This window comes from Notolepis coatsorum (genome assembly GCF_963971535.1).
Source record: "Notolepis coatsorum genome assembly, chromosome: 16".
Classification (NCBI taxonomy): Eukaryota; Metazoa; Chordata; class Actinopteri; order Aulopiformes; family Paralepididae; genus Notolepis; species Notolepis coatsorum.
The window spans coordinates 15,478,902-15,500,828 of NC_140180.1; the positions used below are offsets into that span (position 1 = coordinate 15,478,902).

Consider the following 21,927-nt stretch of genomic DNA (forward strand, 5'->3'; position numbering starts at 1 on the left):
TAGATCAGAGGTGTAGTAGGAGGTAAATCAGAGGTGTAGTAGAGGGTAAATCAGAGGTGTAGTAGGAGGTAAATCAGAGGTGTAGTAGGAGGTAAACCAGAGGTGTAGTAGGAGGTAAACCAGAGGTGTAGTAGGAGGTAAATCAGAGGTGTAGTAGGAGGTAAATCAGAGGTGTAGTAGGAGGTAGATCCCACCACAGGCCTGTTGTATTTTCCAGGAGTGTCAATTTCAATACTGTAAATAAAATATTATACAAATTAGTAAAATCTCCAGCCCAGCTTACCATCGTTGTCCAAGAAGGTGAAATATGTCGTCAATATGCATTGATTGCGCACATATTTTTATTTCAAACCTTTATTTAAACTCGAAAGGCAACTGAGGTCTCCCTCATTTACAGTCACGTCGATTGTACGCACAGAAATAAGAAGGAAAAAAGGCATATAAAATCATAACAATAAGATGAGGCAAAAGTAAGGACAAACGAATCAATTAAAACACGTATAACTTGATTGACAACGGTTGGATATCAAGTTTTTTTTATCCACTTTTTCTCCCCTTTTTCTATTTTTCTCCCATCCCAATTTCGTATCGTCCAATTCAACCCTCCCCTGTCACGAACGCTGTTTCTTGCCTCCCACAAGCCGGCTGCAATGTGGACTAAGCCATACATAGCACAAGTCCCCTCCGGTACTCGAGGTAACAGCCGTCGCATCTTTTCACCTGCGCGGCGAGATCTTTCAGCGTCAGGGGTCTGCGCTTTGGAGCGGCGCCGCCCCCATCGCTTCCTGATTCTACTGCGCAGGCGCACCAACTGACCTGTAGGAGTCGCTGTCCACAACGCCCGATCCCCACCCATCAGTTTCCCACCCCCTAATACTGCCAATGTGTATTAGTACGGACGACCAGCTAAACTGAAAGCAATGTGGAGCGCTGGGCTCGAACAGGCGAACCCAGCGTCTCCAGTATTCATGGTGAGCGCCTTGCCCGCTGCACCACGTAGCCGCCCTGGATATCAAGGTTTTAAACTCTGCAACAGAGGGGAGAATCTCGAGCTTTAAGGACTGTTGGAGTTTATCCCATGAGCTAGAGGGGCATCGTAGCAAAATGCAGATTTACCCTGAATGCAAACTCGAGGGAACGGGTTCCATAGGTTCCAAAATTCCATTCCAATAATGATGTAGTATAAGGAGGTAGCTTATCAATAAGGGCCTTTAAAAATGTGCAAATATATCTATATAGTATATAACAAGACCTTTTTTTTTATTATTGTTTTACATCCACTGAATGACGTTCCGAGTTTAAAATGTCAAGATGTCTCTATACTCTCCAACACTCTATACATTGCGAATTGGCAGCCTCTAGAGTCTACTCGTTTAAGCAATTTTTTTCTTTTATATATATATATATATATACACATTATCCTTAAATGCTTGTCCATGATTATTTTAGATTAGATTCTTTAATGACCACCCAGCCAGGCTGGTGGAATTTGTTTTCAGTGCAGTTACAGCATTGTTCCAACATAGAACATAATAACATCACTTACAATTAGGGATGTCCGATATTATCAGCCGATATTGGCATTAAAATGTGATATCTGTTTTCATTTTTTTTTTACATTTCTATAACCTTTATTTACCCAGGAAAAGCAAGTAAGAACAAATTATGATTTTATTTATTGTCAAAAGTATGCATAATGTTGTGTTAATTCCACAACAAGAGATATGTAATGTTAATTACCTGAAATTATTTTGTTTTTAGGGGGGGGAAACCCTGCATATATCGGTATCGGTTGATATCGGAAATTAAGAGTTGGACAATATCGGTATATCTGTATCGGTAAAAAAGCCAATATTGAGCATCCCTACTTACAATACATACATACTACATAAATACATACCGGTAGATACATAATTACAAAGACCACAATATCACAGTTTATGTCCATGTCCATAGCAACAGAGGTAGGGAGGGGGGGGGGGGGGGGGGTTGCTACACAGGGAGTTCAGTGCTGGGTTCCTTAACGTGAGCGTGCGCCCAGACATCGACCAGTGGAACAAGGTGATCGAGGTGCTGGGGACGCCCCGCCCGGAGTTCATGGACCGCCTGATGGAGACGGTGAGGAACTACGTGATGAACAAGCCGCAGTACCCCGGGGTGGACTTCACGGAGCTGTTCCCAGACTGGGCCTTCCCCTCCGACTCGGAGCACGACAAACTGAAGAGTGAGAGCTACTGCACACACACACACACACGGCATGAAGAGTGAGAGCTACTACACACACACACACACGGCATGAAGAGTGAGAGCTACTACACACACACACACACACAGCATGAAGAGTGAGAGCTACTACACACACACGGCATGAAGAGTGAGAGCTACTACACACACACGGCATGAAGAGTGAGAGCTACGACACACACACACACGGCATGGAGAGTGAGAGCTACTACACACACGGCATGAAGAGTGAGAGCTACTACACACACACGGCATGAAGAGTGAGAGCTACTACACACACACGGCATGAAGAGTGAGAGCTACTACACACACACACGGCATGAAGAGTGAGAGCTACTACACACACACACACGGCATGAAGAGTGAGAGCTACTACACACACACACACGGCATGAAGAGTGAGAGCTACTACACACACACACACACGGCATGAAGAGTGAGAGCTACTACACACACACGGCATGAGGAGTGAGAGCTACTACTACACACACACGGCATGAAGAGTGAGAGCTACTACACACACACACACACGGCATGAAGAGTGAGAGCTACTACACACACACACACACACGGCATGAAGAGTGAGAGCTACTACACACACACACACGGCATGAAGAGTGAGAGCTACTACACACACAGGAAGGAATGAATGCAATTAAATGGAATGAATGAATGAAATTTTATTGAATTAAGAAATGAATGAAATGGAATGACTGAATGAATGGAATGAATGACTGGATGGAATGAAGGAATGAATGACTGGATGGAATGAAGGAATAAATGGAATGAATGACTGAATGGAATGAAGGAATGACTGGATGGAATGAATGACTGAATGAAATGGAATGAATGACTGAATGGAATGAAGTTAACTGAAAATGTAAATGAAGGAAGGAATGAATTAACGAATGACTGAAATGAAATGAAATGGAAGGAATGAAATGGAATGGAATGACTGAATGGATGGAATGAAGGAATGAATGACTGGATGGAATGAATGACTGAATGGAATGAAGGAATGAATGACTGGATGGAATGAATGACTGAATGGAATGAAGGAATGAATGACTGAATGGAATGAAGGAATGAATGACTGAATGAAATGGAATGAATGACTGAATGGAATGAAGTTAACTGAACATGTAAATGAAGGGAGGAATGAATTAACGAATGACTGAAATGAAATGGAAGGAATGAAATGAAATGACTGAATTAATGGAATGGATGGAATGAAGGAATTAATGGAATGGATGGAATGAAGGAATGAATGACAGAATGGAATGAAGGAATGAATGACTGGATGGAATGAATGACTGAATGGAATGAATGACTGAATGGAATGAAGGAATGAATGACTGGATGGAATGAAGGAATGAATGACTGGATGGAATGAAGGAATGAATGAATGAAATGGAATGAATGACTGAATGGAATGAAGTGAACTGAAAATGTAAATGAAGGAAGGAATGAATTAACGAATGACTGAAATGAAATGGAAGGAATGAAATGGAATTAAGGAATGAATGAAATGGAATGACTGAATGAATGGAATGACTGAATGGATGGCATGAAGGAGTGAATGACTGAATGGAATGAAGGAATGACTGAATGGAATGAAGTGAACTGACAATGTAAATGAAGGAAGGAATGAATCAACGAATGACTGAATGAAATGGAATTAATGACTGAATGGAAGGAATGAATGATCATTGCATTTATATAACGCTTTTCTAGACACTAAAAGCGTTTTACAATGTAGGGTGGAAATTGCCTCCTTCACCACCACAGAAAATGTACCATTTGTGAAGATTTACAAATGACCCAATAATGCAATAATATCACCTTTTGAATGGGATCACATCGTGGTGGAATGATTGACATTGTGGCAGACGGTAATGTTGTCTAAATGAATGACGATCACCTGACATCTCAGAATGAGATCAGAAATATTTGAGGGGATGTTTAATTGAAATTAGAGTTTTGGTTTAACATTTGACTTGACTTTGCATACATAGGCAGATATCGTGAGATATATTTTTTTAAACTATCCTTACAGGGGAAATCCAACCTAAAATAGAGTTGACGTGTTATTTTTGTAATATCGTACAGCGCAGTTTCGACGTGTGACTTTGAAGCAGCCTCTCCTCAAGCTGAACTACAGAGCGACGGAAGTCACTAGTGGTGATGTCATCAAGGGATAAATCCTGGAGTGAATGATGGAACAAGTCTTACTGCAATATGACAGTAACCTATGGTGACTTTACTGGGATATGCAGTGGTGGAAGAAGGCCTCCATTCAAATTATATTTAAGTAAAAGGAGAGAAGTATTTGCTATTTAATGTACTTAAGTATCTAAAGTAAAAGAATGCATTCTACACAATGTGTGTGTATTCCAGTGCTTGGGAGCATTCAATCCTCAACCATTGAACTCTAAAGGTTAAAGTGGTATCTATGTGGTCCAGTTCTGCTGCGCTGATTAAAGGTTATGTTAAAGTGGCATGTGGTCCAGTTATGCTGCTCTGATTAAAGTGGTATGTGGTCCAGTCACGCTGCTCTGATTACGTCCTCTTGAAGTTGACTGGCTTCAAATGTGAAAGTATATCATCTTCATAAATTTGTCTATGATGTACAATATTTTCCTTCAAAGTAACTAGTAACTGGGCGTCTGTCTACCACCGCAGAGACACTGGTATCGAATCCGGCTGTCAGCGGTGCCTCCGGCTTGGCCGGTCGTCATACTGGCACAATAGACCTGTCTCAAACCCTGCCCCTTTTCTTGATCCTCCAATCACAGCTGTCGCTTACCTCGGACTTCCTCGTACAAACTTTGTTTGTACGAGGAAGTCAGAGGTAAGCGACAGCTGTGATTGGAGGATCAAGAAAAGAGGGCAGGGTTTTGAGACAGGTCCATTGGCAGTGTCGGCGGGAGGGAAGCCGGTGGGGGTGGGTCCTGGTCGTTGTAAACAGCGACTCCTACAGGTCTGTCAGGGCGCCTGCATAGCGAGGGAGGGAGATGGTGAGGGTAGTGTGACCTCCCACACGTTACACTTCACCAATGAGAGTCCTCGCTGCCAGGTGAAAAGAGGCTGCTGGCTGTCTCCTATGTATCGGAGGAAGCATCTGATAGACTTCAGGGCTCCCTAGACCGACCAGTGGGGGGCACATGCGCGCAACGACCAGGAAGGGGAGGGGGGAATTGGCATAACGACTAAATTGGGATGGGAGAAAAATACAGAAAAATAGGAGAAACATTTAAAAAAAATAAAATAAAAAAAGTAACTAGTAACTGATGGGTTCAGATACATGGAGTAAAAAAAAGTACAAATATTTCCTTTGAAATGTAGTGGAGTAAAACTATAATGTTCCCTAGTAGAAGTAGCTCGAAAATGAAACTGAAGTACAGTACTTGAGTAAAACTACTTACTAGTTACTTTCCACCACAGGGGATATGGGTTCATTTTCCTGATTCGGAGCTAAATGCCCCACATTTAACTGAAACTCATTTGGATGTAGTTGCTCAAACTAAAATCCCATAAGCCCACAAAGTCCTTCACTAATACATTGTCAATGGAACAAAAAGTCTCCCTTGATGACGTCACAAATTCACAAAAAGTATCAACGCTCTCGATTGCCAGTACAGTTAACACCCCAAGATCATTGGACTTGTACAACGTGGGTTCTGTTTTAGAGTGGATTTTCTCTCTCAAGATCATTCCTTATCCCCCAAGCCCTACCGGATTACATCTCCTCAGAGTGTCCGATTGAACCCATCTCAAACCCCGCCCCCCTCTCTTCTCGATTCCTCCAAAACGGTTGTTTTTTCGAGCTTGGGATAGGTCAATCTAGCCGCGGTGTCGCACTGCTCTGCCCTACTGATTATAGTAAAGCGAGACGTTAAGTGCAACATAATCGCCGCGGCATTAAGACGTGTTCTCCAGCTCCCTTTGGAGTCGGCACCGGGGGTGCCACGTATTCAGCGGGGGGGGATTTCTCGTACAATTAGTCCAGAGACTCCAGACCACACGACCTTGAAGGCCAGCGCGGTTTCCTCTCCGGCTCTCTTGACATTTAGCTGGAGACGACGCTGTGTGCTTCACCTCGGGGGGGGGGGGAATGAGTCGTGACATTTTTAGAAATAATTGCCGAACATCACTTAGGGGAAGTCACCGGTTCTCACCGAGGCTTGTTTTAATGGAGTGATGATGTCACACACACACACACACAGCTCTGGTTTCCGTAGTAACGCTGCACCTCCTCCTCTTGTTGCCATAACAGCGTGTCAGGCGCGGGACCTGCTCTCCAAAATGCTTGTGATCGACCCGGAGAGCCGCGTCTCCGTGGAAGAGGCCCTCAACCACCCCTACATTCACGTGTGGTACGACCCCGCGGAGGCCGATGCGGTGAGCGGACCGGTCTAATTTAGATTGTTTTTGGGGGGGGGGGGGGGGGGCGGGTTCACTCCTATTGATGACATCTCCAGAATGCATACTGTATGTCCGACCTTGATATGATGTGTATGTCTATGTTAAACAGCCTCCTCCACAGATCTCAGACAAGCAGTTGGAGGAAAGGGAGCACACCATTGACCAGTGGAAAGGTAGGATGTGGCGCCCTCCAGGGAAATCCATCGGTATTGCGGTTTATCTCAAATTCCCGTATGAATGTGGATGAGAGCCTTGCCATTAAGTGGTTGTAGCTACGGCTGTGGCGGTGCTGGAGACATGATCCAATATACTTTTATACGCCCGAGTCTCCTGAACACGGAGAGACCGATCCCAAGTCGATCGGCACTTTCTCAACTGAGCTATAATCACTTTTACGCACCTACTCCCAAACTCTGCATGTGCAGATTGATCAACCTAGATCTCTCTGGACAATCCAGAGACTCCGTGGGCAATCTGCGCATGCAGAGTAGGTGCGGAAAAGTGACTAACTTGGCAGAGAAAGTGCCAATCGACTGGGACTGGCCTCCACGTGTGCAGGAGACTCGGGCGTATAAAGGTCTATTGGATCATGTCTCCAGCACCCCCCACAGCCGTAGCTACAACCACTTAATGTCAAGGCTCTCATCCACATTCATAAAGGTTCTCCCCCTGCTCGCTCCTCCATGAGCTCCATGTAACGCGGATGTGCAGTGGTCTATATCCATTGTGTTGTGTGACTCCCAGCGGCTGTGGTTACGCTCGTCATTTCAATGCAGTTTTTGAAATGAATCTGAGACAAACGTTAAGGTTACAAATAGGGATGTCCGATATTATCGGCCGATATCGGCATTAAAATGTGATATCGGAAAATATCGGTATCGTTTTTTTTTTTTTTTTACATTTCTATAGAAATGATGTCCGATATTATCGGCCTACCGATATTATTGGCCGATATCGGCATTAAAATGTGATATCGGTTGATATCGGTATCGGAAATTAAGAGTTGGACAATATCGGTATCGGTAAAAAAGCCAATATCGAGCATCCCTAGTTACAAATGAAAGTGTTTATAGGGCGACTGGGGAGCGCAGCGGACTAAGTGCCTGCCTACCACCACAGAGACTCTGGTATCGAATCCAGCTGTCAGCGGTACCTCCGGCTTGGTCGGTCGTCCCTACTAACACAATTGGCAGTGTTAGCGGGTGGGAAGCCGGTGGGGTATGTATCCTGGTCGTTGTAAACAGTGACTCCTACAGGTCGGTCGGGACGCCTGCTCAGCGAGGGAAGGGAACTGGGGGAAGTAGTGTGATCCTCCCAAGCGTTACACTCCCCCAGTGAGAGTCCTCGCTGTCGGGTGAAAAGAAGCGGCTGGCTGACTCCACATGGTGATAGTATCTATCAACCCTCCCTAGGCCGGCAAGTGGGGGGAAAATGTGCGCAACGACCAGGAAGGGAATTCGCATAACGACTAAATTGGGATGGGAGAAAAATAAGGAAAAAAGGGGGAGAAAAAATTTATAAAAAAAAAAGATTTAAGTGTTTATTAACCAGAACAATGTCTGCATACGAGTCTCAATACTTACAGCACTATGGTTATTTTTGGCTCACAGTTACACTTCAAAACACACCGGGGGGGACACCCACAAGTCATAAGACAGCTGACCCATCAAATCAGAACTCAAGAACAGGGTCACTACAATATTTCAAATCCAACTTTAGGTGGAAAAGAGAAGGTTTACGAGCGACCAGCCTAATTTGTACACGAGTCAAGGACTGAGCATTGAAATGTGCTCTTTTGTGTGACATCACATTATAAAGACGGAAGCCCAAACGGCTTGTTTAATAAAGGCACCGTTTCTGAATACAGGCTGTGTGCAAAATCTGACTGGGTTGTCTTAATTTCACAGTTTCAGCGAGTAGGTTCATTAGAGATCCACATGTATGTACACACGCACTTCAAACTTTAGTTTTTCATAATAATAATAATATTTGTATAGCACCTTTCATACAAGAATTGCAGCTCAGTGCTTCACAGCAGTACATAAAGACGGGCATAAGATGAGCACAAAATTGGTAGATCAAGAGCAATGCATAAAGTGCAGACATAAAATAAGTCTAAAACGAGCATAGAACGTCTGCAAAAGCATGCAATTGGTCCACTGATGGATACATCTTGATATTTGTCTAGTCTAGTGTGTTCATTAGATGGGTGAAATCCTCTTTCAGTGCCTCTGTGCCTGTTTTCGGAGGCAGTTAGCCTCTGGTATGCGTGCCATTAGCGTTAGCCACGCTTCTAGGCCTCTTTTCTTTTGGAAAGAATAATAAAAATTAAAAATAAAATAGAATAGGCAGAGGAAAATAGTGCAATAGTGCAGTGCAATAAAATAGTTAGACAGAGAAAAAATTTAATAGACAGAGTTAAATAGTGCAGTGCAATAAAATTGTTCTCATCTACAGTACAATCGCATAATATAGACATGTTTAAAAATAGACGTTAATAAAAGACTAGAATAGACAGAGTAAAATAGTGCAATAGTGCGGTGCAATAATATAGTTAGTCAAAGAGAATAGACAGAGTAGTAATAATGTGTCATGCTTGGATGATGAAAGTCTCCTTGGAGCAACACTCCAGTAGCTCATGTTCACACAGTGGCCTTCTCTCCACAGAGCTCATCTATGAGGAGCTGATCGACTGGGAGGAGCGCAGTAAGAACGGAGTGACGAAGGAGGACGGCTCAGGTACACAACTGGAACGCATCGTCTTAGTGATCTCCACCGGAGATCCCCGCCCTCAAACCACGCCCTCTTTTCTTTATCCTCCAATCGCAACGGAGCGAAAGCGACGGTTGTGATCGGAGGATCAAGAAAAGAGGGGGCGGGGTTTGACACGGGTCCGATTGGCGCACGAGATAAGCCAGAAGCGTTGCTTCTAGACATTCCGTATGATTTTTTGATCGTCTTGTCGTGGAAATTCCGATCATTGCGGTATGTGTGTGGACGGTGCGCGAGACTCGAGATGGTTGTAACGTTCAACTGGATTGAACTGGTTCAAAACGATGGCGTTTTCTGCAGCGACACACGATCATTGAAGAGCAAGAGTCCCGAAACGTTAGCATCAGAGGCGCTACATCGATCCGTCACGAAACGGAGACGAAACAGACAGAAGGTGTTGCTGTGTCCGTCGGTTTTGGTTTGAGATTAGTTTGCAGAAACAACAGCTGGTGACGTATGAAAAAGTTCATCCCCTCCAAACGTTTGGACACGAATCTGGCAGAGCGGAGGACTCGTAGTCGGTCCTGTCCAACAAACGGGACACTTCGGCGTTTGAAGAATAAAACAGACCTGCGAGGACAGACACAGCAGATGAATATAGCTGTAGGTCCTTAGCCGTGACGCCGTTGGACTTGGAACGCAACCGGAGAAAACCACCTTAGTTTTTCGGTGTAGTCGTCGGCGGTGTTAACCCTTGCACTACCACACGACAAGAAGGTTAACCCTTTCACTGCCACTCTGGTAGTGAAAGGGTTAACCTTCTGTCGTGTGGTTGTGAAAGGGTTTACCCTTTGTCGCTTGGCAGTGAAAGTATTGTCACAGTGAAAGGGTTAACCCTTTTGGTAGTGTGGTAGTGACAGGGTGAACGGGTTCAAATCGGGCTCTTTTTGTTCGAGGAGGCTACTTTCGTCTCAAGAAATTCTAAATGCGTCTCCACGTTCCTAAGTAACAAACCTCTTCTCTATAAATACGGCTTGATTAGTTTAGGAGCAAAACTGGCAAGATGTTGACTTTCATTCTGGCACACACTTTGGGCTGTTTTGATTTTATTTTGAATCGCATACTCCTTCATCTTTGCTGAGCTTTATTATTTATTTTTACGGGGGGGGGGGTGTATCTGTGGGATATTAAATTCTCAAGTTCTCAATCTAAGGCCTTAAAAGGTATTAAAGCCCAGCTGTCAGGAGATCAAATAATAAAATTTAATATATTAAATGTTTTCGTATTCAAGTCGTAGTTTTTTTGCGGGGCTACCGGGAGCTTGGTGCATCTGGTGAGAGCTCGTGTGGAACACGCAATCGTTTAAATAGGTCCACAAGTGCTCCCGCCAGTATGGGTTTTTTTGTTTGTTTTTCCCCTAGTATGGTCATGAAATCGGTGATACAAGTGGTATTAAAAAGGTCTTAGAAAGTCTTAAGTTGAGCTTGTTGAAACCTGCAGATGGCCTGAATACACAACAGAAGTGCATGGCTGGCTCTACGGCATCAGACTGTCTCTCGGTAGATCTTCCACTGCTGAGCTGTTATAGCTGCTATAATCTGTGGTCTCATGCACCAAACCATCTCCCATTTCAATGACAGAATTCTATGGTGAATGCCTTATGGTACGATGTATTATATTTTATGTACCGGCATTCATTCAGCAGCTGGTCAACGTCATAGCAGGCATTCCATGTGTTTTATCTGTGGCACTCATGGCACTTTTCTCTGTGCTCCCTCTGCTGTGTGTGTCTGTCTGTCTATCTCTCTCTCTCTGTCTCTCCATCTCTCTCTCTCCGTATCTGTCTCTCTCTGTGTCTCTCCCTCTCTGTGTATCTCTCTCCGTCTCTCCAATCTCCATCTTTCTCTCTGTCTGTCTGTCTATCTCTCTCTCTCTCTCTCTCCATCTCTCGTTCTGTCTCTCTGCCTCTCTATGTCTCTCTGTGTCTATCTCTCTCTCTGTCTCTCCATCTTTCTCCCTGTCTCTCTCTGTCTATGTCTCTCTCTGTCTCTCTCTCTCTCTCTCTCTCTCTCAGAAGTGGTGTCCGGTTCGGCCTCTCAGTCGTCCTCCGCCAACGACATCTCGTCCATGTCCACAGAGCAGACTCTGGCCTCGGACACAGACAGCAGCAGCATCGACACGCTCACCGGACCGCTGGACGAGAGCCAATGAGAACACCGGACCGCTGGACGAGAGCCAATGAGAACACCGGACCGCTGGACGAGAGCCAATGAACACCGGCCGCGGCCTGTCCGTCTGTCTGTCTGTCTGTCTGTCCGCCTGTCTCCAGTTCATAGTATCTGAATATCAATCGGCCATCACCCTTTTCTCACTCTCTCCCTCCCCCCTCCATGGATAGGTCTATTTTTCTATTTTCTTTAGTGTGTGTGTGTGTGTGTGTGTGTGTGTGTGTGTGTGTGTGTGTGTGTGTGTGTGTGTGTGTGTGTGTGTGTGTGTGTGTGTGTGTGTGTGTGTGTGTGTGTGTGTGTGTGTGTGTGTGTGTGTGTGTGTGTGTGTGTGTGTGTGTGTGTGTGTGTGTGTGTGTGTGTGTGTGTGTGTGTGTGTGTGTGTGTGTGTGTGTGTGTGTGTGTGTGTGTGTGTGTGTGATCTGATGGGTCCTAGTTCATTCTCTCAACTTCAAAACCCCCGAAACGTTTGTCTTGGACCATCTCCCGGAGGTGGTAGTTAGTTACCGTCTCTGTTGGGTCAACGGTTCTGTCTGTAACCTCCTATTTTCAGCTCAATCCTACTATAAACTAATGCATCCATGTTGATTATTATCAGTTTACCTGGAGCAGGTTGAGGGGGATTCCATTGTTCTCTGTAATTGTAATAGTTCTGTTTGTTATATTTTTGTGAAAATTAATTTTTAGACCTTTTTTAAAAGGAAAAGAAAAGGCTCTGTCTTTGTAAGATTTGAGCAGAGATGCACTGAACGGAAGAGTGACCACAGCGGTATCTCGCTGCTGGCTCTCTGTCCTTGTAAGACTTGAGCAGACTGAGATGCACTGAACAGAAGAGTGACCACAGCGGTCTCGCTGCTGTCCTGCATGTTTACCGGCCGAGACGGACAATCGCCTACAGTCGGGTCGATCGCGCTGACCGGCCCGACGTTCAACTGACGATCAAACGCGGATCCAGAGTTCGAGAGTCCATCTTTTAGCTTTTAGCAGTATTGAAAAATCCCCCCGGGGTGGTTGCTTTGACTTCGAGCCGAGCGATAAGGAGGAAGATAAATCATGAGATTCAAAAGGACCTTTTCCGATAATGATGACGACGGCGACACCATGCGTTTTAGGTCTGGGAGATCACATGGTGCGAGGGCTGACTTGAAAGGATACGGACCGCTCGTATGTAAGTCTCCCATTGGCCGACTGTTTCGTAACTTGCTTGTGGACCACGCATATATAAGTCTCCCATTGGCCGACTGTTTCCTAACTTGCTTGTGGACCATGCATATATAAGTCTCCCATTGGCCGACTGTTTCCTAACTTGCTTGTGGACCATGCATATATAAGTCTCCCATTGGCCGACTGTTTCCTAACTTGCTTGTGGACCATGCATATATAAGTCTCCCATTGGCTGACTGTTTCCTAACTTGCTTGTGGACCATGCATATATAAGTCTCCCATTGGCTGACTATGTCCTAGTTTCCTTATGGACCGCTCGTATGTAAGTCTCCCATTGGCCGACTATTTCTGAGCTTCCTTATGGACCGCTCGTATGCAAGTCTCCCATTGGCCGACTATGTCCTAGCTTCCTTATGGACCGCTCATATACGTCTCCCATTGGCTGACTATGTCCTAGCTTCCTTTTGGACTGCTCATATACGTCTCCCATTGGCTGACTATGTCCTAGCTTCCTTATGGACCGCTCGTATAAGTCTCCCATTGGCCCACTATTTCCGAGCATCCTTACGCCCAATTCCTGTCTCCTTTCCGCTCCCCCCATGTGTTGCCATTTTCAAAATCCCCACTCGAGCCCTGGAGCTAGTAAGCTACGCGCTTATGATGGAAAACATTGACAAAGATCCTGCTTGGTTCATTCTGTGGATTGTTTTAAAGATATTCAAATAATGTTTGCTGACCGGTTTCTCCCCCGGCACCGGTGAACTTGGTGCCGTTTAGGCCCGCCCCTTGACGATTCTGATTGGTTTAAGAAATACCAACAACCCAGAATGTTTTTCCCCCCCAGCTAGTGCAGAATAACGATAGGTTCTGCGTTGGCACATCGCTAACGTAGCGTGGCGAGAGGTCTGGCTATGCGCGACTACATGTCGGGTAATCCAATCAACGTTCGTCACATTGGGCTGGACAAGATATGGCTCCTAAAGTGTCTAAACGGAAGTACAGGCTACAGGCGTTCCGGTTTCGACAAAACAATTATAGAAACGTGTGAAGTGCACAATATTTCCTCGTTTAAGCCACTGCAACGGCTTTGCCTGAAGAATTTACTACATGACCGGGACGTTCTAGCTTGTTTGCCGACGGGATTCGGGAAAAGTTTGGTCCGTTCGGAGACAGCTTCCAGGGGAACTACATACACAGGAAATTCGACCCCATAGACACTTCCGGCAGTAGTTCTTTACCAGGCTTTATCTCACAGAGATAAAACTGGGAATGAGGTTAGGCTGCGTGTGAATGGGCAAGGGTGATACAGTCGTTACCAAACTGTCAATTCTCAAATATATTTCCTAAGTCATTTTATGAAAGAGCTGGCCTTATATTTGCGTTTTAGCACAGGGTTCGCACAAGGTCCTTGAAGTGCTTAAAGTGCTTGATTTTCTACAAAAAAGTCAAGGCCTGGAATTCCTTAAACGGCCCATTTTTTAACAAGGTGCTTAAAAAGTCCTTGAAATTCAAATCAACTATTCACATTGAAAGTTTAGTTCATCCATGATAAAAATTGTTCTGAATCAAGAAATAAACAAATATATATTTAAAGTGTAACTAATTGTCGGAAATTGGTTTTAAGTAGGGATGTTCGATATTGACTTTTTTACCGATATACCGATATTGTCCAGCTCTTAATTTCCGATACCCATATCAACCGATACCGATATATGTGGGGTTTCCCCCCCAAAAAACACAACATTATGCATACTTTTCACAATAAATCAAATACGAATTTGTTCTTACTTGCTTGCCTGGGTAAATAAAGGTTAAATAAATGTAAAAGAAATAAAAAAAAAATGTAATACCAATCATTTCCGATATTACATTTTAATACCAATATCGGCCGATAATATCGGTAGGTCGATAATATCGGACATCTCTAGTTTTAAGCCATAAATATTGGATCAGATTTTTTTTCTATAAAAAAACAGCATTTAAAAGTGAATGTATGTATCCTTTTAAATGCCCTTTTAAAATGAAAAATAGTGCTGGGAAAAGTACTTGAAAGTCCTTGAATTTTATTTTGCAATGTCTGTGGGAACCCTGTTAGCATTCTTTTTAGATAACAAAATGCTGTACCACGAGTCACGAAAAAATTAAAAGAAGGGGGGGAAATATATGACACAATAAATACCAATATACTGCCCAGCCATACTTTTACCCATAGTGTTTTGAATTGACCTAGGAAGCGACAATTGTGATTGGAGGATCAAGAAAAGAGAGTGGAGCTTCAGATAGGTTGAATTGGCTTTGAGTGATGTGGGTTTGATCTTTTACCACAGGGGGAGCTGTGGTTGCAGTGTTACTTTTATTTCCTGATATAATTGTACGCAAAGGTATCGCGAACCCCCCCCCCCCCCCCCCCCTTTAGTGTATGTATGTAGACCCTTTTATTGAGAAGATTGAGAAGAAAAAGTATATTGTTAGAAATCCATTGTACCTGTGAAATTTCGATATCTCTCAATCACCCCCCTGTGTGACATAAGGTACCGACTTATCAATGTGTATATCGACAAGAATACATCGTAATCCCATCAGTTTGGGAGAGGAGAGAGGGGGGGGGGGGGGGTGGTGGGAAAGATCCATGTAATTGTATTTATTTTTTAGTTTTTCTTGCAAAATGTTGCACACAATTGATGACATTTTGGGGCCCATGGGAACTCAAATCATGGGCCGCCAGTGCTACTGCTACTCTAAACCATTCCATCACTACTGGACACCGGCGAGATGAAACCATGTCATTTACACCACATCGTACAAATAAAAAAAACAAAACTAGTGATGTTTACCTTGCATGGAGGCTATATGATCTCTCTCTCAATCGCCTTTTTATCGTTCCTTATAATGAAGAGAACTCCATTCAGGTCAATTATTTTTGCCATACAGTGCTGTGGTCTTCTTGGGTTCTGAAAACCTTTTTTTTTTTTTGGAGAGATACTGTGCTTGTCTCTTGTAATGCCTGTCTGTGTCTACCCGGTTATCAACACGTGGTCTACAGCGGTCTCTCTCCCCCCTCATTTCCTCCTTCTGAGTTGTCCTTCAGTTGCCTGGTCTTGCGTAAAGGACGAGGTCTTGCGGAGGGACGGTCTCTCGCTCTCTTCGGTTTTAGGTTGCGGACGTGGCTGTGGGATCCTCGGTGGAACTCTGGGGAACTCTGACGGTTCTAGAAACGAGGACTTGAAACGGGACTGTGTGTACCGCCGCTGCTTACAGCCGACTGGCGCCATGGCGTAGTGTCACGGACATGGCGTACACGGAACACTATGGAGTCAAGAACGACGACTTGTGTGTATCATATTGTTTTAGTTTTTTCTTTTATAAACCATGACGACCTTATTCATCCAATCATGCCTTAAAAAAAACTACCAGGGGGAGTCGCCGTCTCGCTCTCTCTGAACCCTGTTGGATAAGAGCCGTGATGCAGTGGTCATAGGACGGGGTTTGCACGGCGCTCCGCCTCTTTGAGCAGGTGCACGCGCGTGCACAGAAGAATGTGTTCCACTCGACTCTGTGCCAAGTACCCACCTGGCTACTTGGCATAACAATAGCTCAGGTCGTCAGGTGTGTTCAAATACTACAGTTGGACCATTCAACACACAACCTGTGAATGAAGTGTCGCATTCCATTCCTAGAGGCAATTAATTAGGCATCGTCTTTATTCGCGAGGGAACATTGCACGTGGCGTCATTAAAACACCAGTGCAACCCCTTACGAAATCACCACTGCACCACTGGATAAGAGTATCGCTATACTCAGGCCATCTTGTATGTTTACCGTGTTTGAGAAGAAGAGAGGGAATGAAACTTCATTGTATACACTGAATATTACTGTACATCTCACCATTTTTGTTTGGTTCATTCTTTTTCCCCTTTTATTTTATTACAATTTTCAATGATGTCCCATGATTTGCAAAGACCACAATACCACCTGGCCTCCATCTATTCCCCCGCCTCGACAAATAAAATGACATCTCCAAGGAACTGCTTTCATGTTTTCTTTTTATATGTAGTTTGTATCTCACTGGTTTTGTATATTCACCTGATTCTGTACATAGTACCAATAATTGTACATAGCACCAGTAACTATACATTGTAACAATAATTGTACATACATAGCACCAGTAACTATACATTGTAACAATAATTGTACATACATAGAACCAGTAACTATACATTGTAACAATAATTGTACATAGAACCAGTAACTATACATTGTACCAATAATTGTACATAGCACCAGTAACTATACATAGCTTGAAGGTATCCCAACAGAGTTTTTGTGTAAATGGCTCTCTTGTTTATATTCACATTTCCACCCAAAACAGACAACATTTACTGTACTAACGCTATTCTCTTTGGTCTACAAGCTGGATACGTTTCCTACCTCATAACCTTTGCAAAGTACATTTTCTGCCATTTGCTTTGCTCTCGCTGTATCATATCCGTTAAGTTTGGCTTTTTCTTTTTTGGCTAAGTTGTAATGAGTCAGACCTTTGATTGACAGGCAGGTTAGCTTGTTAGATTTCGAGGAAGATAGTGTGTAGACCAATCAATTTGAAGCACAAGAAGAGCATGTTTACATGCATCCTTGTGCGCGTGCTGGAAGAACGTGTGATGCACAATCTTCAGAGAACTGCCAATTTCATCAACTAGTGGACAAAAACTCAATTAGATACCTGTTTAAGTGGAACACACGTGACAGTGGATCAGTGTTGGATCACTGTCACCTGTATTATACACAAAGTAAAGTCAGTGGCCAATCGTCGAGACCTGAAGCACCTCCTAGAATGACACGACAAGGACTGGACACAGTCCTTACGTTCTCATGGTTTAGCACTTCTTACAATGCAATATCATTTTATCTGGGAGGCCGTTTTCTACCATAACGTCGCCTCGTCCTCATCTTATAATTCTAGGTCGTCTCTAGTTTTTAGACCGTTCTAATAACAGGTGAGAGATCAACGGACCCCTTTGAAAATGGTCCCTAACTTTAGAGCTTTATTTCGTCCCCTTTCCGATAAGCTAGCGTGACGTGCCTGGTGCCTTGTTTCACCGGGAAGCCATTTTCTACCATGATGTTGCCTCGTCCTCGTCTTGTAATTCTAGGTCTAGTTTTTAGACAGCTCTGTCTTATTTTACAACACGCCGTTTCATTAAAACATTCACGCCCCCCTCGCAACAACAACAACAACAACAGTCTCTCAGAAGCTCCTGACGATGCACTCGGCCTTCTTGGCCTCGTTGTTCAGCTCTCCGAACGTGTCGAAGAACTGCTCCATCTCCGCCTGCAGGGCGGCGTTCCGCAGGTCAGCGGCGTCCCGCGCCCGCTCCGACTCCAGGATCTTGGCCTGGACCGCCTGGTACCAGCGGCGCTGCCCAGCCAGGTTGGCTCTCAGACCCACCACCTCCCCCTGGAGCTCCTCGTTATGCTGCTGCAGGCTGGGGAGAGACGGGAGGGAGAGCAGGTGAGGGAGAGACAGAGGAGGGGGGAGGGAGAGACAGAGGAGGGATAGGGGGGAGAGAGACAGGAGGGAGAGATTGAAAGGGGGGAGGGAGATACAGAGGAGGGGGAGCAGGTGAGGGAGAGGGGTTTGAGAGACAGGGGTGGGGGAGACGGAGGAGAGACGGGAGGGAGATACAGAGGAGGTTGAGGGGGGAGGGAGATACAGAGGAGGGATAGGGGGGAGAGAGACAGGAGGGAGAGATTGAGAGGGGGGAGGGAGATACAGAGGAGGGGGAGGGAGAGACAGAGGGGGGAGAGAGACAGGAGGGAGATACGGGGGAGAAGGTGAGGTGAAGAGTAGAGGTAAATGGTGCATTCATATATATAGTGCTTTTATCCAAAGCGCTTTACAAGTTGTTCCTCACATTTGACCCATTCACTCACACATTCACACACCGACAGTGGAGGCGACCATGCAAGGTGCCAACCTGTTCACCGGGAGCAGTTAGGGGTTAAGTGTCTTGCTCAAGGACACATACATACACTGCACTTGGTCAAAATGTGTCATTCAGGGCCGCTGGCTGCTGCCAGGGACTGGAACAACCTACAAAAATCTCTCAAACTGGTCACCTTTATGCCTAAAAGGCAACATTCAAGCACTCTCTGATGAACATTCTCACTGGTTCCTGCCAACTGTTTCTCAACCCAGTAACATCCCCAACCCCCTGTCTGTCATGGTGCCCCTCTCACTGCTATATGTTTTATGTACATTTATATTGTAATAACATATATTGTATGTCGGAAATGTTTACCGGTAATCCTGAATTCCTTTTCAAGAGGCGTTGTCTCTTGCCAGGCCATCATTGTAAATACGAATTTGTTCTTAATTGATTTGCCTGGTTAAATAAAGGTAAAAAAAAATAAAAACACTGACACGCTGCCTGGGAGGAGCGGGAATTTAACCTTTTGATTACCAGACGACTGCTTTACCTCCTGAGTCACTGTCACCCCTGTATAAGCTGATGGCTTTTACATTAATGGGTTTCCACTCCCAGGCTGAGAAGATGGGTCATGGCAGGGGCACCAGTTTCAACTTTGGGGGGAGGGGCTCTATGTCCCTCTAGGGGGGGTGTCAGGCTAGGACCGTAAAGAGTCACTTGACATGTCAATATTTCATTTCTATTAGTATGCAAAAAACATGTTTTGAATCTCACCTATTAAAATGTTTACAATTCTGAGTATAGAGGCTTGGGACATTATATCTATACCTAATGATAGCCATGCAAGATGACCACTCAAAAATCGCTCCAAAATATCTCATTAAAGAACACCATAGAAAAATGCATGCTCTGATTTTGCAGCAAAAAAAATAAGAGTTTTCTGCAAGAATAGCATTTTTTGGCGAATCGTGGTGAGTACTTCTATTCTTAGAATGGCTTTGAACCCCCCCCCCCCTTATTTTTAATATACCTTGGCATCCCATATCCTCTGAATGGCCCAGGGCTCTAGTCGGTGGTTGTAAAGTTTCATGGGGCTGTGATTATCCTAGAGGTCACAATAATAGGTCATTTTATACAGTGAGTTCAAGTTTCAAATGATGGTCCTGTACCTTGAAATGGATACTATGGGGACTAACGTCATCATACATTAATACAGTTAGGCTCATTGGACCCACAAGAAGAGGATCACCTTTCCAGTCATACCCAATGTGTGCAATTCCAAGACTGTTTAGGGACCACAGTATACAGTATACAGAAATAGGCCTATACTGTACACCATTTTAAAAATAGGCGAAAATAACACCTTTGAACTACATGCAAAGACCTGTATGGCTTTGCCCCAAAGCTGCATGGGATTAGTGTAAATTGGGCATGTATGTAAAGGGGTGACTCTTGGATACCGATAGAACTCATTTTCATTCTGCTATCTGGAGGTGAGAGGTCAAAGGACCCTAACTTTGGAGCATTAAATAGCCCCCTTCCCAACGAGCTAGCATGACATGCTTGGTGCCTATGAACTCCTTAGTTGGTCTAGTTTCAATCGTGATACCACTACTTTTGTGCTAGCTTAAAAACACACTAGAGCCAGCGAAAGTCGGAGACGTAGCAAACATGTATGAAGATTATATACTTTCACATTTGAAGCCTGTCAACTTCGAGAGGACGTAATCAGAGCAGCGTAACTGGACCACATACCACTTTAACATGACCTACAGTATAATCAGAGCAGCATAACTGGACCACATACCACTTTAACATGACCTACAGTATAATCAGAGCAGCATAACTGGACCACATACCACTTTAACATGACCTACAGTATAATCAGAGCAGCATAACTGGACCACATACCACTTTAACATGACCTACAGTATAATCAGAGCAGCATAACTGGACCACATACCACTTTAACATGACCTACAGTATAATCAGAGCAGCATAACTGGACCACATACCACTTTAACATAACCTTCATGCTCCCAAGCCGTCCCACCTCCAGACTAAGATGTTTTCTCTTTTTTTTTGGAAAATATCTTTGGGGTAAAAGAGTTTAAAGAAGGCTCGAGCCTTCTGGGTCAGAGTATTATCCCTATTTAATGAACAGGAGTAATGTCTTTGAGGAGAGAGGTGCATGAAAGGTAGGATGCTTCAGAGGTCGACCACTAGGCGGCACTATAGTCAGAATGCTGATTTGAGGAGGTGGGTCAACACTAAAGGTAGATCTTGATTTCACATTGAAAATTGTATGTTAATCTTACGTTTGTGTAACTACGGAAAAGGTTTTTTTAATACATTAACATGGTTGTGTCTGTTCTATGGTAAAAAGTAAATAAATAAATACCATAGTCATAGTGTATTACATAGTGTACATTACATCCATACTATGTCAGAAACGTGCTAATACTCTTTTATGGATTGTAATGACAGAAATCTATTACAGTTTCTTTGGGAGATTTCATGTCAGAAACCTGCTAAGATAAGATAATCCTTTATTGATCCCCTTGGGGGAATTCAGGGTTAGCCTTTTATAGATTTTAATGTCAGATTACTTATTGTAATCAATAAGTGTGGCAAGGTGAAAGTGGTGTGAGGCGATATTGATTATTATACTGTAAATGAGAGCTATTTTATTGCACTGCACTATTGCAATATTGTACGCAAATGGTCTATTTTTACATTGCACTGTAAATGGAAAAAGCTATTTTCTTGCACTGCTTTTATTCTGTCTACACTTTATGCATTTATCTTATTCTGTCTATGTTATACTAATTTTATGTCTGCAGCAATTCAATGACATTCTTATGCCTATTTCTATTTTTGTGTCTACATCACTGTTGTGAAGCACTTTAGGCTGCAATTATTGTATGAAAGGTGCTATACAAATAAAGTTTATTATTATTATTATTATTATTATTATTATTATTATTATTATTCAATGATGGAAGAAGTACACAGTTCCTTTACTTAGGTAAAAGTAGAAATCCCCGGATGAATGAGTACTCTGGTAAAAGTAAAAGTCCTCCATTCAAATTTGACTTAAGTAAAAGTAGAGAAGTATTTGCTATTGAATGTACTTAAGTATCTAAAGTAAAAGTATGCATTCTACAGTACATGGGACGGCTTGGGAGCATTCAAACCTGGATCCATTGACCATGATGTGAAAGTGATAT

General features: G+C 43.8%; 2 protein-coding genes across 4 annotated transcripts in view; one reads left to right on the forward strand and one right to left on the reverse strand.

The window, feature by feature from the left end:
* The window catches only part of mapk9 (mitogen-activated protein kinase 9), an 86,992-nt gene extending 75,156 nt beyond the window's left edge, over positions 1–11,836 (forward strand). The window contains exons 8-12 of one of the 3 annotated variants that reach the window (XM_084332428.1): positions 2,042–2,224; positions 6,521–6,645; positions 6,779–6,842; positions 9,337–9,408; positions 11,456–11,836. In XM_084332428.1, the coding sequence (XP_084188554.1) occupies positions 2,042–2,224; positions 6,521–6,645; positions 6,779–6,842; positions 9,337–9,408; positions 11,456–11,592 (581 nt within the window). In that variant the 3' untranslated portion in view covers positions 11,593–11,836. The remainder of the gene's footprint in view (positions 1–2,041; positions 2,225–6,520; positions 6,646–6,778; positions 6,843–9,336; positions 9,409–11,455) is intronic. The other 2 variants (XM_084332429.1, XM_084332430.1) reach the window with 2 other exon arrangements.
* A 5,102-nt stretch (positions 11,837–16,938) lies between these two features.
* The window catches only part of LOC311242896 (uncharacterized protein), a gene marked incomplete at its 5' end in the record, with an annotated part of 7,806 nt that continues 2,817 nt past the window's right edge, over positions 16,939–21,927 (reverse strand). The window contains one exon of the mRNA XM_084331959.1: positions 16,939–18,253. Within this exon, the coding sequence (XP_084188085.1) occupies positions 18,016–18,253 (238 nt within the window). The 3' untranslated portion in view covers positions 16,939–18,015. The remainder of the gene's footprint in view (positions 18,254–21,927) is intronic.